The 17,125-nt window shown below is 43.1% G+C and overlaps 1 protein-coding gene across 1 annotated transcript; it reads right to left on the bottom strand.

The window, feature by feature from the left end:
• Nucleotides 1-696: 696 nt before the first annotated feature.
• On the bottom strand, nucleotides 697-12,138 carry LOC149281331 (phosphatidylinositol 4-kinase type 2-beta-like). Its single transcript, XM_089499435.1, has 10 exons — nucleotides 11,841-12,138; nucleotides 9,852-10,006; nucleotides 8,849-9,049; nucleotides 7,649-7,780; nucleotides 5,614-5,767; nucleotides 4,858-4,949; nucleotides 4,476-4,566; nucleotides 3,786-3,919; nucleotides 2,863-2,922; nucleotides 697-870 (listed from the first exon to the last, which is right to left on the bottom strand). Exons 1-10 carry the CDS (start codon nucleotides 12,136-12,138, stop codon nucleotides 697-699), a joined length of 1,491 nt encoding a protein of 496 aa, XP_089355561.1.
• Nucleotides 12,139-17,125: the final 4,987 nt, after the last annotated feature.

Raw genomic sequence — 17,125 nt, 5'->3', positions numbered from 1 at the left:
ATGTGCAAGTTGAAGATGTTACAGTAAACAGCAAGGTCGATATATTAAAATCACAGAAGCCGAGGTACGACACGCAAGGGTTAGATCTTAAATCCGATGACAATGTATTTTCAGTACAAGCCTTAAAAAGACCCCGGGGGGGGGGGATTTACACACTTGTTTAATGAATAAGACACAATGGATTTTAACTTGATGGAAGGTGAAATATACATTTTGGTCCCTATAAGCTGTGACAAGTGAAAATATCCCTCAATACAGTGATAGGGCACTTTTGGGAAAACAAAGGCAAAAAAAGTGCATCTCCATCTTCCTTCATTTAATGTGGCATCCATATATAATTTTTTCTACAAAATATTTTCACATTATAAAAAGAAATTAAATCTGCAGTTTGTTTTCACGGATTAGAATTTCCAGCATATGTAAACATTTAACAGCATGTCCCTCCGAACGTTGAAAAATCATAAATCCGACAGATTAGAAAAATACAGTACGAGCCAACGCAGCCCCTGCCTCATTCCCCGACAAAACGATTGTACGATGGCCGATGTAACTGAACAAGAATTACATTCAAAAACATTCCCAAACATCCAGAGGTTTTTGGCAGCTGGTAATATCGGACAGCAGGTTTCAACTATTGCAGTACTTTGTGCAAAAGAGCAGCTTTATAAATTCACGACCGTGCAGCCTTCAGTCGCTTCACCACGAGGAGAAGAACGGCTTTCTGCAGTGAAAGGTTTGGGTAAAAGCATTACTCAGATGAACGATCCTTCCTTGACTTCCGCTGCGGCTTCGTTCCACGACTACTCGCGGCATCTGCACAAGCTGAATCGGGGTTTTGCCGTCTTTTAACGCCTGCGTCAGATTTAAGATCTAGAAACAAAATCCGGAAAAAAAAAAAAAAAAAGTTATCAAATTGGATTGTTTTGATACAGAATAATCTCAAGGATTAATTGCTTGATTTTAGAATATTTATAACAGTGGATTATATATGCACAAAATGCCATGATCTGTGTAATATATATATTACGCTAAATATAATATATATGTGTGTGCAGGTATAGATTATATTAACTATACTCAAGTTCTTGAAATGGCAGATCTGAACAAATTGATAAAGCTCAGCACATTTCAAAATAGGCCGATTTGTCCAAAAGGGAAGCTGCCGTCGCAGAACGCATGACTGGCGCATTTATTAAGGCGCGTAGATTTGTCAGTGAGGTGTTTTTATATGGCTGTTAACTTTTGTATACATAAATCATCCATTCCAGATTAACTTGTCTTGCAAAATGCAAAGAATGTACAAAAAGTAAAAGACCATAAATAAGGAAGCAACGCTGCTAAACAATACACATATACAGAAATGCCGAGTTCCACTTACAGTAAACGTAGCTCTCCCCCTGTAATCCCTTGGGGGCACAGTGGAGATAGACTTCAGCACCTAAATGGGCTGCTCACTCTTTTTGCCCTCACGACAGGCAATATAAATAAATAAAAAAAACTTGGGGGGGCGCAGCCTGTGCCACCAAGGCATAAAAAGCGAAAACAAACGGTAAGTGCAATTCAACATTTCCCTGCCATCCCTGGTGGCACAGCTTGAGTGAAGACTCAAGCCGTAGTGTTTGGAGAATGGGGGTAAGCGCTTCAAAGTAGCAGCCTTGCATATCCGCTCAGAAGCGACAAGATGTCTTTCCACCCAGAAGTAGCTACAGTTCTAGTGGAGCGAGCCGTGAGGAAGCACGGAACATTCAGATTAGCTCTGGTATAGCAGCTTCTGACGGCTTGAAATACCAATCAAGCTGAGAGCTTGGGCGTTTTAGGTCATTCATTGGACCTGGATATGAAACAGAGTTTAGAGTATCTTCTCCATGTCTGGGTTCTGTTAATATTAGGGCTGAAACTACTAATCGATAAAATCGATAATGAAAATCGTTGTCAATGATTTTCATTATCGATTAATCGAATCGATTTTTATCGATTATAAAAATTATAATCCGACTTCAAACAGAGATCGGATTATAACACTAGAATCCAGATCCCCCGCAACGCTGCAGGGGACCTGGATTCCCCTCACTGTCGGCCGGTCTCTCGCTTCCGTCTCTCTCCCCCCCTCCCATACACCCCTCTGACTCCTCCCCCTCCCATACATCACTCTGCCTCTCTCTCGGCTCCGTTACTGACTTCATAGAAGCCTCAGCGTAAGTGAAGGGCAGTAACGGAGGCCCTTCCGCGGGCCTGAGAAAAAGGGGCTTCAGGATACGGTTTGACAGACACAGACTTTATCATGTGAAAAGTGGACTGCACCAAAGCCATGAATGAAAAGCTTTAGGACCCCGATGCAGATATCTCAAGAAAACAGAGGCTCTATCTCTACATACATTTAACTGTACAGCCTTAGGTCTGCCTATGCTGGCGGGTTTTTTTTTTTTTTTTTTTTAACCAGAGGGACTTATAACCCTTATATCAGGGAGAAGATGGTTGCATACGTCATGCACAAAGTGTTCAAGGTCTCATACATCGTGACGTGTCCTGTAGCTTTTCTGCGAGTTCCACGGCAGAGACAATAGCCAGTGCTGCACAAAATTGTAAGGTTTAATATCCTGCCCCTCTGTATTACATGAATGTCTGAGGTGATTAAACCGAGATGTGAAAGGACTGCTATATAAAGGGTAAGCTTTGGGACTGCAGCCGTTACTGGTGCGCTAATCACACCCTTTCCCCAACACAGACAGAATTATAACAGCTGGAGTGTCAAAGCTGTCTGTTCCTCAATTAGCACCTTCCTCACAAAAGACAGTTATGGTTACCAATAAATTCATCTGGTTTAGGTTTCAATGTAACAGGAAAAAAAAAAAATCTACATACCTGCCCTCTCATCACAGACATTTGTTTCTCAAACGTTGCCTTGTCAAATCCTTTATCAGCCTGAAGAAAAGGTAAATAAGAGTGAACCAAAGGGGTTTGGCAACTAAAAGCATTGGGAAAATAAATATTTTTCATTAAAATGTAGTAAATACCTTAAAGGGGAACCCGGTTTGCATAAGGTTTTCAAGCAGCCGCATATTAGCTATACGTACATGTTCTCTCTGTGTTATCATAGCCCTCTACGACTGTTCACTACTACTACCTGTAGTATACACCACAACCCTAAAAAAGGGACACTCCAGCCGTCATATGCATACGATAGCCGAGGTCACGGTTAATTTACTTAGTGTCTGCTGCAAACGCCTAGGGGTATTCCGCAGAATATTGCATGTGCATTTCCTAATCCCCAGCTAATTTCTGTGTCATGCGATACACCTAGCGCCAGTCCGCCCCAGCCATACGATACACCTAGCGCCAGTCCGCCCCAGCCATACGATACACCTAGCGCCAGTCCGCTCCAGTGTTGGCTTGGCATGTAGAGGAATTAGATTCCCCAAACACATGCACAGAAAGCATCCCCAAGTACTTTCCATAGGATTGCTTTGCTGAAGATGATTGGCATGAAATGAACAACAGAGGAGATGTTCCACTACAACTTCTACATCATTTATTCTTCATTGGTGATGCTGTCTGGGACATTTCACCATCCCTTTAATCACCCATCCAGACACTGAAAAAAGTCCATGGAGGAACAGCATTCGTTAGCATTACTATAACACTCACCGCTGAGTGGTGTTACCGATACCAAGAAACGGCACCTGTTGTGTCCTCTCACCTTCTTTAAGCAAACGGTGAATTTCAATACTTCTGATTTGGTTCTAAGAAACCATGCCAAACTGTTACCTTTACCCCCAATTACTCACCTTAAACAACTCATACAGATCTTCACAAAGGTCCTGTACAAAATTCATATCCGAGATGCGAGGAAGAACCAAATCTCTAGTTTCTTGGCTGAATGGAACTTTAGCTTGAGGAAGCCAAGCCCAATGAAAAGGATCTATTGTCAGAGAAAAAAAACAAAAAAAAAAAACTATTTACCATACATTACACACCTTGTACGATGTGTGTTGTTTGTCCACAGGCTATTTCATTTATGTGTTACTACATAATAAAGTATGTTCGCAAAACAAGGTCTCAGAACCTGGCAATTAAACCAACACAGTACAACCTTTGATGTCCGCTTAATTTGGATAAAATTGCTTCAATAATACTGATCATTTTCTATCAGCGAGCAGCATTAAATACACGAAAGCCAATATGAACAGATCTGAAAACTGTGCAAGCATATCAGGCATTCTAAGAGGAGACATGCAGATAGGACACAAGGAAAGTCACTTTGATCCCTTACCCATCGTTACATGGGCTCCTCAGTAGCGTGCAACTGTTTAGACACATATTTGAGCACAGAAAAGGGGTTGTAATGCACAAAACTGAACGTTTCCCTTTCAATAAAACATGATTTACACTATTATAAAGATGTATGCATGTATATTCATATTTTTATTTCAGAATCTTTGTGGACAGTTTGATGACCGTTAAAGACCAGTACTTACATGCTCTCCATTCATCAGGATGTTTGAATGGAAATGCTAAGCCATTATCAATCGCAGCAATTTTGATGAGCGGTTCTTTAGTTGCCCAATCCTGATAGAGAGGAAACAAGTGTTATTTTGTGCTTGCTGAAATATACCAGGATAATTTCCGGTGTTTACAGAGGCATTCAGGAAGATCCAGCCCTCCACTCTTTATATTTATGTCCCATACTAGAGATTGCATGGACTGGGAGGAGGGCTGAGGCAGAAACAGCAGCAGTCTCAGAGCACGTAAAGCATGTAAGCCTTTAACTGTTTATATTACGCCAATACTAATGTTAATTATGTACGTGCAAGTTTTTATAAGCTACAACCAGAAGAAGGGGTATTCAGTGCGCTTTACCTTTGACACGGGCAAATCGCTTCCCTTCTCTGAAATATCAGCATCGTCATCCTGGCTTTCATATTTTATTAGCCAGTTGTCATTACCGCGATCTGAAACAAAAATTCAGTTACATCATGTACGTGATATTATATATATATATATATATATATATATATATATATATATATATATATATATATATATATATATATAAGTATTCAATATATGAAACAGAAATATAAAGGCAGGGAAGGTATCGATATACTGATAAGATCTGCAGCTGAGGAACCATTTACTGAAGTTACAGGTTGGTCAACTTTGGATTTATCATTTGTCTGGCAGACCTACCTTATCGTAACAAAACCAAATGACACGCTGTATATCAGCAGCATACAAACCGCAGCCAACAGGGGCACACCGTCAAAAAGGACAGCGCAAGAAAAAGTGGGAACGAGGAGCAGTTTGTTTACTTTGTTTTGCGTTTTTTATGAATACAACAAGGATGGAGCAGGGAGGTGGGCTGTGGGGCCGACGCACAAAATCTCAAGTAGTAATATTTTTATAAGCAAGACAAATAGTATCAAACCATGAAATAAAGCGCAGTTCGAGTCAAGACAATCCGTCCAGCTAGGGGACTACCTTTCTGTATTTTTGGAAAGGCACTCTATAAAAGGTGTAATGACTAATAATAATAATAATAATAATAATAATAATAATAATAATTCAAAGCACAGTTCACTCTCACAGTATTTTATGTTGCACCCATTTACTCACCAGTATTCCTGATTACATAGTCCAGTATAACCAATCTCTCAAACTGGGACTGGAGCTGCTTGCGGGTGTTTTCGGGCAACGGATCCGTTTCAAATATTCTAAGCCAATAGTCGGCTTCTTTGTAACCATCAACAAAGAGCTGAAAAGACCCAACCTGAAAGCAAATATAATTTGCAATTAAGGTTGGAATATTGCTATGAATAGTACCCAATATACTGTATGTTTATGCTTCAATGTTCCAGTAACATGTATAATGTACATTAGCGTGTTAAATTATTTTCAGTCAACCAAGCAAACAGATTACAGCGGTTTATCTGCACAGTAAAAATGTTAAACTATAAAAGCAATCTGTGCAACAGTATAACTTATTTGAAATGCGTTAGTCTTGATTTTATTCTGTCTCTCACTGTTCAAATAAACATTAAGAGTATAGACTGATCATGTCTGTGGCAGTGGGCAAACATACAAAACCAGCAGGGGGATTAAATAATTTTTTCCTTCACTGTAGGTCGGGTGGCTTGTCTGCTGGAACATATTGGAAGTGTCATTCTAACCTATTGCGGGGAAAGCAGTCTCGCTGTACTAAACGGTTATTATGTTGGAAACTGCATTTACCGTATTTGCTCGATTATAAGACGACCCCCCAAAATCTGAATATTAACTTAGGAAAAAAAGAAAAAGCCTGAATATAAGACGACCCTAAAGGAAAAAAGTTTTACCAGTAAATGTTAATTCATGTAAACTATTTTTTTTAATAAAAGCTATGATTGAGAAAAATATTTTTTTTGTTTTTATTTCTTGTATTTTCCAACCTGTCCCCCAGTTACGCACATCTGCCCCCAGGCTTGCCACTCCAATATGGCACTGTGGCCCATGATATGCCTTTTAACCCTCTATATGCCACTGTGCCCCATGGTATGCCTTTTGACCCCCTATGTGCCACTCTGCCTCCAGAAATGCCTTATACCCCCTATATGCCACTCTGCCTCCAGAAATGCCTTATACCCCTATATCCCATTCTGGCATTTAGGGGGTTAAAATGCATATTATGGGGCAGAGTGGCATATAGGGAGGTATAAGGCATTTCAGGAGGCAGAGTGGCATTAAGGGAGTTAAAAGGCATTGTATAGAGCACTCTGCCTCCAGAAATGCCTTATACCCCTATATGCCACTCTGGCATTTAGGGGGTTAAAATGCATATTATGGGGCAGAGTGGCATATAGGTGTATAAGGCATTTCAGGAGGCAGAGTGCTCTATTAAATTCCCCCTTAACGCCACTCCAGAAATGCCCTATGCCCCCATTTAACACACACACACACACCCTATACCCCCATTTAACTAACACACACACACACACACACACTCTCCCCTCCCCTCTCAGCCCTCTCTTACCGGTGCTTCCAGCCGGGGCAGCGGGTTGACGTCGCCTTCTGCTGCAGCCGGAAGGAGGTGGAGTTGGCAGCGGGGGTTTGTATCCGTCCGTCGCGTATACTTTCCCCGGCTGTCAGAGATCAGAGTTCCCCGCACCGGTGCGGGGAACTCTGATCTCTGACAGTCGGGGAAGGTTTGCGCGACGGACGCAGACAACCCCCGCTGCTAGCCACACCTCCTTCCGGCTGCAGCGGACGTTGTCTACGCGGATCGCGTAGACGTCAACCCGCTGCCCCGGCAATACAGCAGGAAGCACCGGTAAGTGTGTGTATGATGGGGGGGGGGGGGGGGGTGAGACAGGAGGATCCAGGTCCCCTGCAGCGGTGCGGGGGATCTGGATCTTAGTCTCCTAATCAGACTCTATTTGAGGTCTGATTAGAAGACGACCCCGATTAGAAGACGAGGGGTATTTTTCAGAGCATTTGCTCTGAAAAAAACCTCGTCTTATAATCGAGCAAATACGGTAGTTTTAAATAATGGCCTGCGTCTAATCTAAGTGATATTAAAACCAAACACAACAAAGAAACACAAACAAAGAACACTGACCAGATATCTAAGCAGAACCTATGGAATACCGGGCAGAGAGAATACTTAACTCCTTACCTTGGGAGGCAATCCTATGCGATGAAATTTTCTTCCCACTTTTGGCACCTTTTCTAAAGCATATTTTTTGCCTCTAGATTTTGCCCGGTCTATCGCATTGTAGTTAAATGTTTCACTGACAAGCCAGACTACCTTAAATAAAAACAAATGAGAAAAATATACATTATATTTATAAAAGTGACCAACTACAGATTATATAGGAGGACTAACAGCACTGCCGGCCAGGCGCTGCATCCAAAGGAACGCGTTTTGTTTCTGGAGCTTGTGCAGAGATAACCGATAACTAAACCATTTATTTGTTTTGCTGCATTTGGGGGCAGATGATGGAAAATCTTGCTTACCTCACCTGCCCCTCAGTCTACCCTTCTACAGGCTGACATATTCAACATATACACCATGTCATCGGGTAACGGAAAAGAAACTTCATAGAAACAAAATCTAACTTGGTAGCCTCAGGCTGCAGCTAGTTACAATCGTTACAAGGTCCTGGACCCGATACATTTCAGATAACCGATTCTATTTAGGTAGATTATAATTATAGTATGTCAGATATTTCTCATTAACATGTGCCCCCCCCCCCTTCATTCTTATAATTATATACAATACTAGGAGTGATGGAATAGTCACAAAAATAAAACTAATTCATGTTCGCACTTCTGTGTTTCACGAAGCATGTGACATCCGTGTGCAGAAACTCGCTCTTATACCTACTTTCACACATTGTCACCGCTTCCATGCTGTAACTCTGCAATATTACACCCAAACTGTGAATAATCACACTACAAAGAAAAGCAGAGTTTAACCCGCACATCTCCAGAGACCCATCATGTTGTAGCAGACTAGTGCAAGGCAAAGGCAGATCTGCAGGTTTTCATGAAGTCTAGCAAAGAAGAATGACCAGAATGGAGCACTCCGAACTAGAACTCCAACATTATAAACTCCAGCAGTGTTCTCTTCAGCTTGGTTCTTACGTTTTAGTAATGTGTGTATATTTAGATCATAAGAAGCCAGAATTGACACATTAAAAATGTTATAGACCTAAATCTGAATCAACTATTTGAATTATTAAAGCATGTTTACACCAAGCTACAGTAGATGAAGCTCACATGCGCAAACTATTTGACAGGGCCCTAAATGTTTCCCAAGTGCCATACAAACCATCTCTAATCTATGAATCAATATCATGAAGATGACATTTACCTTAGTTTTTGGTACAACTCCTAATCCCAGTTTTTCGTCTACTAGATAGGCACCGGCCTCAGAAAGATATCCTTGGTTGGGAACGAGACAGCCACGGCCAAAGCAGCAAGGGCAGCAGATCTTGTGAAAATATTTGGTCCATTTTGGATTAAGGTGGCCGTAAGGCTCTTCTGATTTTGGTTTAAAGACTCCAATGATTTTCTGCATTCAAAAATGCGGAAAAAAAGAATTTAAAATAAATAAATACATTTATACATTAAAAGTCAGGGATTATATTAACCACCCTGCTGGTCTCATGCTGACTGCAAAAAGGTAAGCAAAAATATTAGTTTGTACTAGAAGTCGTAAACTTGCATTCATCTAAATTAAGAAAGTGGCCCTAACAAGGTTAAACGACTGTAGAAGAGTCAGGAAGTTAAACTGCCGACGTTGCTCATGTCAGGCATTTAAAAAGAAATTTAAAAAAAAATTATCTTCCTTTTCAGGAGCCGGGAAATTAGTATATACTACAAAATTCGATTTTTAACACAATATGGCCAGACACACAAATATATTACATGGAGAGTGATAGAGATATATCTACCTCTATATCTATATACAGACACCAGACAAGCCAGAAGGCTTGTTTTTTCTCTCAGAAATCTCATGGTGCTGCCACAACCACAAGGGATTATGGGTAGGCGCATGCAAATAAGGTCAACAATGAGCATCTTTTGCCTCTATATCCCCTTTATACATGGAACCCTTAAAAGTAATTGCCCGCTGTACAAGACAGCCTTCAGACAAAACACAGGAACAGATGCAATAGCCAGATCACCACTCATGGACAGCTGTTTCGTCCTTAATGGGACTCGTCAGCATGAGGTTGTGATACCAGATATAGATAGATATATAGATAGAGATATATATAGATAGAGATATATATATATATATATATATATATATATATATATATATATGCACATATACACACACACTGTTTTCTATTATTACCAACACCCACCTCCTTTGGATCCCTAACGAAATAGCTTCCGCTGGACCCCTGGGAGATTCTCTCTGGAAGGACCCCGCTTTCAGCAGCCTGCTCAGCTCTGTGGATTATGTCTGCAAATTCCACATCATCCAAAATTACATTCAACTCCCCAGTTCCGCTATGGCCTAGAAAGCAAAGGGACAATCGTACAATTAGCACCAAAACAAAAACGTATTCACACAACACAGAGCCCACTCCTTATACTCGGAGCCTGTTTGCACTTCTTTGCAGCAGCTTTCAGCCCGGGGACGGCCAGCAATATGTTTACTTAAAGCTTCATCCTAGATTTGCTTGTGAGTAAACCCGGGGCCGCACGCAAAGACTGGTTACGCCACTTAACTAATAATATCACCAACCAGAAGTCAGGTACATATCCTAAAGGAACGTTTGCCAATTCAATAGCATTCTAACTGAACCAAGACCTAACTGTTTTGTCTTTATACAAGGCAAATATATTAAAAAAAAAAACTTAATAAATAAAACCATTCAAAGTGAAGCAAAGTCACCAAAACACTCTGTCACTTTCCAATATAAGGTTGTTGAAAGTAAGAAAATCACAAGTGCGTCTGTTTCTGACACATTGACCCAAAGATGCAACATATATAAACAGGTCAGCTTCCAAAGTCCTACATCATATCTCACAGCGATGATGTAAAGTTTATTACAGTTACGCAATAGATAAAATAGGCCATCGCATGAAAATGATGAGTCGCGATTGGGTAATACACTAGCCAATCAAAGAGGACATTCTGTAAAACAATACTTAATCCAGTTCTATCACCAAATGTGCATTTCCATTAAGCCAGAGACAGCAACAAATCACAGAGTTCCCTATATACGAACGTATGGATATACAGAGCTGATCCAACGCTCCGCAGTCTAAACCCACCATCGTACCCCACACAGAAACGGCAGGAAACAATCTGCCAGCCGTGCTGATATACAGCGCGTCAAATTACATTATATGCTCTAAAGTGTTGCAGATTTTGGCACACGATGGCGGAACGAATGCGGAGAGGCCACTCACATATAACGCTACGGTCTTATCCCTGAGCCCGAAGGGCTGCCAGGTAGGCCACACAGGCCACGGAGCTTCAGACTCTCAACACTCATTACATTCTTCTCTGAAACCCTAAAAAACGGTTATTTTACACCCCTGACGCAATCCTTTATCCATTACGAACACACAGCACTGGGGTCGCGATAAACCAGTCTAACAGCAAACGCGTGCATCGCTCAGGCATGGAGGAACTTAAACGAGGCTTTGGATACGTCACAAAGAGCCATTCAACGGAAGGCACTCCCAGCACTCTCAGCAACAGCTAACCTACTGCCCTAGCTCAATAACCATCTGCCATTCCCTTATAAAGCTAAAGAATTGCACCATGTTAGCCTTTACTGGCTGACTGCGGTGTAACAGATTGCAAGCTTTCAAGGCCACCAAGAAAATACTTCTTCCGCACTCAAATACATAGTCTTGTAGGCTTGCAATCCGCTGCGCTTCAGATGGACAATAAAGGGACCGTCTTCTTCAAAATTCATGCTTCAGAGATCAACAGCCTCAAGAATCCTTTAAAGGAGCGAGAGAATCAGAGTGCAGAGGGCCACCTGAAATTGGTGTGCAAGAGGTAAATTTAGACAGCTAACTTGTGATGATTAGAAGTCACGTGACTCAAGAAACTATTCTCTGCCTTGTGTTTAAGCGACAGAGGGCCACCGGGATCCCAATATCTACACTTCGATCTGTGACGTAAAATGGAGAGCCGCCATGCTAGCTCATTTGTGTGTGTGTGTATACCGGTATATGTCATTAATGTTTCCACTAATGCTAGTGAATGCTCAATAATCTTATCGCTGGAACTGCAGCTGCTGGCTGGCTAAGCGTGCTGGGAGTTGCAGAGCAGGAGGTGTAGTGTCACAGTACAGTGTGTATCGGCAGACGGTGCGGAGGAACGTTACCGGCGCTGTTGAGGAGACTGTCCCGGTCCGAGGACGAGCTGAGCCGCGTTCTCCCTTTCCTGCCCGCTTTGGGTGACAGCGCAGCGTTCCTCTTTAGCAACGGCTCCTCTTCCCCGGCCTCCTCATCCTCCCTAACCCTACCAGAGAAAAACCTGACGGCGCTTCCGGGGGTCGCCCTGCCACTGTCTACCGGCTGGACAGGTACCAGCGGCGCGGAGGCTCCGTCCACCGGAGAAGGATCCAGAAAAACTAAGAGCGGCGGAGTAGCCCCACGCTCTTCCGGCTTCCCTTCCGCCATGGTGTGTGTGAGGGTCTCGAGCCGCTCAATCACTGCTTACACGGAGCCATGGCAATACCAGCCTTCCCGCACTGATATGATGGAAACCCCCGCCCTTTACACGTCATCAGCTGGCCGCAACGCCGAGCAAAAGGGCTGCAGAGGCCTCGCCGCCTCCTATTGGTTAATCATTAATCACAGGCCTGTTCCTAGTGTTTCTCTGCGTGCGCCTGCGTAGTGACTGACAGCTCGAAAAATGCCATTTTCTTGGAGCCGCTTGCTTTTGTCTCCGTGCAAATGGTCGCCAGTAATTCTACAAAATAGTGGCTCTACTACTGTGTGCTGGGGCGGAATCTGCCACCTGGCGCCACAGGTTTGACATGTGTTTTTATTATCGGCTGATGTCGTTTCCTTGCCTGTGAAGCCATAACGGCTGCAGGTTCCGGAACCTTCATTTAGAGCCCCTAACTGGACAAAATGAAAACCGTGATTATTTTTTCTTCAGGCTCAGAAAAGGATGCAAATTACGGCTGTGGTTATGAGGAGGAAAGTTGCTTCTTATTCAGCTAGCTTCCTATTTATATTTAAAAAAAAATTATATATATATATATATATATATATATATATATATATATATGTGTGTGTGTTTTCCACGAAAAAAAGCAAAATATTTTATATATAAAAATAAATTTGTTCCCATGCTTTTTTCACCAACAGAACTATATATATATATATATATATATATGTGTGTTTTTGGAGACTACAGTGTAAATATACATGATATAAATATAAATGAAGAAATATTTACTTAGAAATGTTTCTTTTACAGAGTTCATCTTTTTTCTACAAGGAAGATTATAGAAAACCTTACTCAGCGTGGGGGAAGAAATTCACAGTCACTCTTGGACATATCAAACTTCCTCTTTATTAAGGCTTTATCCTTTCTGGCCCGAAGACATGCAAACATATAGACAAAACTATTTGCTTATCACAATGATCGCCTAGTAGATGTATCTACATAAAAATGAACCTTTTCAAAATATAGAAGTATTTGTCTCCTGTAGCTATGACAAAAACATGTATTGTGGATCCCAATGCCTATGCTCAGTGTGATCATCCAACTCCTACTGGATATAAGAAGTTATAAGTTATGTAGCACCTATTTACCCATCGGTTTTGTCCAGAGTGTAATTTTTTTTTTTTAAACCATGAAAGGGAAGAAAATCTCCATTATAGAATATTTGGATAACGTTTTTCACATTATACCCAGAACCTCAGCCGCCAAAGAATTATTCCTAAAGAGATGCATTAACAGTCCTAGTGATTCAGACACGTTTAATTCAAGCTCCCAAGAAGATATTGTGTATTCTGACAGTCAAAAACTTAAAAGAACTGAACACATTTGAGAAAATTTACTTTTTCTGGCCACTGTGTAAATTACATAAATGTATCATTTGACCATTTTTATGTAAGCGCTAAAAGGTGGTCATAATATGGTGAGCAGTGTTCCCTCTAATTTTGCTTAGGTGGTGTGCGCAGAAAATTTGTCTTGTGCAAAATTTTTTCCAGAGCCAAAATTTTGTGCACACAATATGCTTCTGCAAATGTTACATTTCAATTTTTAGTCTATGTATTTGGTACAGCTCGCTCATGCACTACGTTATAGTGTGATAATATAGTATTACCGTATCTTCCGGCATATAAGACGACTGGGCGTATAAGACGACCCCCAACTTTTCCAGTTAAAATATAGAGTTTGGGCTATACTCGCCGTATAAGACTACCCCTCTACCCAGTATACAACAACCAGCCAATCACGGCAAGCGATGTACCTTACCGGTGATTGGCTGGTTGTTATACAGACATATACATACATACACTGCCCTTACACACATATATATAGATTATATATATATATATATATATATATCTCTATCTACACATAATAACATACGCCTGTCCATACATACACATTTATACACTGCCCTCACCACACACCCATGCCTTTACACACACACATATATATATATACACATTATATATATATATATATATATACACACACCAGCTTACAAACACACAAATACCTACACTGCTCTTACACACACTCCCCATCTCTTACCTTTCTCATCTTCTTTCTTCCATCCAGTTGTGGGAGCGTAAGGTCTGTCATTTCAGACCTCTGCTTTACTGCTCCCTCATCACTACGTGCCGGCAAGTGATGCCGAGCGCCGGGATATGACGTCATCCCTGCGCTCTGCATCAATAGTCGGCGCGTAGTGATTAGGGAGCACGGAAGCCGAGGTCTGAAGTGCCAGACCTCGAGCTCCCTAATGTTGGGCTAGTTAGAGGGAGGTCGTGATCTCCCCAACCAGCTCTGCTCATCGCTGATCAGGGCTAGTTGGGGAGATCAAGATCTTGCACCCACCTCGGCGTGGCCCTGAAGACTGGCCCAGGGGAGGCGGCTTCTCCACTCGCCCCTCTGCTAGAGATATGCTACAGCTTCGTGGGGAATCGTCCGGCTCGTTGAATTTCAGTACCCGGCGTATAAGACGACCCCCGACTTTTGAGAAGATTTTCATGGATTAAAAAGTCGTCTTATACGCCGGAAACAGGAAGTTCTACTTACCGAGAGCTTCTTTTCCCTGTCAATCCCTGGTGACACTAGGATAGACTCCTCCGTACCTGATAGGGCAGGACTCAAAACTTTAAAAGGGCCCTCCCCTCCTACTAACACCAGTGAATACCAAAGACCACACAGGCAAAGCAATCTGATGCAACAAAATTTATTGAAAAGAAGGGAGGGAACAAAAACGTGTCACCAGGGATTGACAGGGAAAAGAAGCTCTCGGTAAGTAGAACTTCCTGTTTCCCTGCCATCCCAGGTGACACTAGGATAGATTTACCAAAGAAGAAGGGAGGGCAAACTAAGGAGACAAAACAGCCTCAAGGACCTTCCGACCGAAAAGAGAGTCCTCCTGAGCCATCTGGTCGAGACGGTAATGCTGCACAAAAGCATGGAGAGTCCGCCAAGTAGCTGCCTTGCAGATCTGATCGGGCGAAAGACAACATCTTTCAGCCCAGGAAGTGGAGACTGCCCTAGTAGAGTGGGCACGGATCCCCACAGGAGTAGGTTGGCCGGCTGCAGAATATGCCAAGGTGATGGTTGCAACAATCCACTTAGCGATGGAAGACTTGGAGATACTGATGCCCCTGTTGGGCCCTGAAGAGGCCACGAATAAACGAGAGGACCTACGCAGGGGTAGAGTCCGTTCCAAATAGATGGTGAGGCATCTCTTCAGATCCAGAGTGTGAAGAACTTCTTCATCTGAGCCAGGAGCAGGAAAAAAGGTAGGTAACACGATCTCCTGGTTCTTGTGGAAAGCCGACTGAACCTTGGGTGCGAACTCTGGCGGCAGAGAGAGAACCACCTTATCCGGGAAAAAACGGAGAAACGGTTCCTTCATAGACAAAGCCTGGAGTTCACAAATCCGACGAGCGGAAGTAATCGCTACTAAGAAGGCTGTCTTCAGCGATAATAGATACAGAGAAACCGACTGAAGAGGCTCAAAAGGAGGTAATGTGAGTCTTCGAAGGACGAGATTCAGGTCCCACGGAACCATCCTGGTGACCGAACGAGGACGTATCCTGACGATGGCCTTGGCAAAACGTCTGATCACAGGCAGAGATATAAGCTCGAACCTGAGGAGAGCATTGATGGCAGAAATCTGCACCCGGATCGTAGAAGGCTGAAGTCCACAGTCGAATCCTTCCTGGAGGAAATCCAGAACAGAGGCAGAGGAACAGGAAGTTGGCAAAATCCCCTTGGAACAACACCAACTGTGAAATCTCTTCCGGATCTTAATGTATCGCAGAGAGGTAACCTTCTTTCTACTCTGCAGAAGAGTCTCAGCCACATGACAAGAAAATCCTTGAGCTCTCAGCAGTCCGCGTTCAATCTCCAGGCCGTCAGGTGGAACACGGCAGGGTTTGGGTGTAGGAATGGACCCTGATGTAGAAGGTCTTTCCAAGCTGGGAGCTTCAGAGGGGGAGAGAGACCTAGAGCGATCAAGTCGGAATACCAGACCCGCTTCGGCCAGTCTGGTGCTATCAGGATCACGGAGGCGTGGTCCTTCTTGATCTTCTGTAGGACCCTGGAGATTAGGGCAAACGGAGGGAAAACGTATGCGAGATGGAAATTCCATTCTTGTGAGAAGGCATCTATTGCCAAGGGATGATCCTGAGGCCTGAGGGAAAAGAAGACCGGAATCTGAGCATTGTCTCTGGATGCCATCAGGTCGATCTCGGGTAAGCCCCACCGTTGGACGATTAGATTGAAGGCCATCGGATGCAGAGCCCATTCGCCGCTTAGCACAGGAGTTCTGCTCAGGAAATCTGCTTGAGAATTCAAAGTTCCTCTGAGGTGAATGGCGGACAGAGTCATGTGATGGTACTCTGCCCAAAAGGAAATCCTGAGCGATATATGAAGAAGCCGAGGACTTCTTGTGCCCCCTTGTCTGTTGATATAGGCTACCACTGCTTGATTGTCGGAACGAAGCAAAATGTCCTTGCCGGCGAGCAGATGCTCCCAGTGATGCAGAGCTTTTTCTACTGCAAGCAACTCCAGACAGTTCGAGGGAAGAAGTTTCGTAGCTGGAGGCCAGAGACCCTGCACAAACAGGTCCTGATACGTAGCTCCCCATCCCTTGACGCTGGCGTCGGTGGTGAGAAGTACCTTGGAGACAAGAGACCATCTTCTCCCTGCGGCAAGGACGTTCCGTTGGAGCCACCAGGAGAGGGAAGCTCTGACCTGCGGAGGAAGACAGACACGCCTGTCCAGAGCCAATGGGTTGTCTTCCAGAAGGTTGAGGACAAATCCCTGAAGTATTCTCATGTGGGCCAGAGCCCAGGGTACTGCATAAGTTGGAGACCATCTTGCCCAGCAGGGACATACATAACCGCAAGGAGCTGCGGTGCGCAGAGCGAATCCTGCGTACTAGGAATCGAA

This window comes from Sceloporus occidentalis, unplaced genomic scaffold (genome assembly GCF_023333645.1).
Source record: "Sceloporus occidentalis isolate IW3139 unplaced genomic scaffold, rSceOcc1.0.p SCAF_135, whole genome shotgun sequence".
NCBI classification, from domain to species: Eukaryota; Metazoa; Chordata; class Lepidosauria; order Squamata; family Phrynosomatidae; genus Sceloporus; species Sceloporus occidentalis.
The sequence above is the reverse complement of the archived record's forward strand: the minus strand, read 5'-3'. Positions and strand labels throughout refer to the sequence as shown.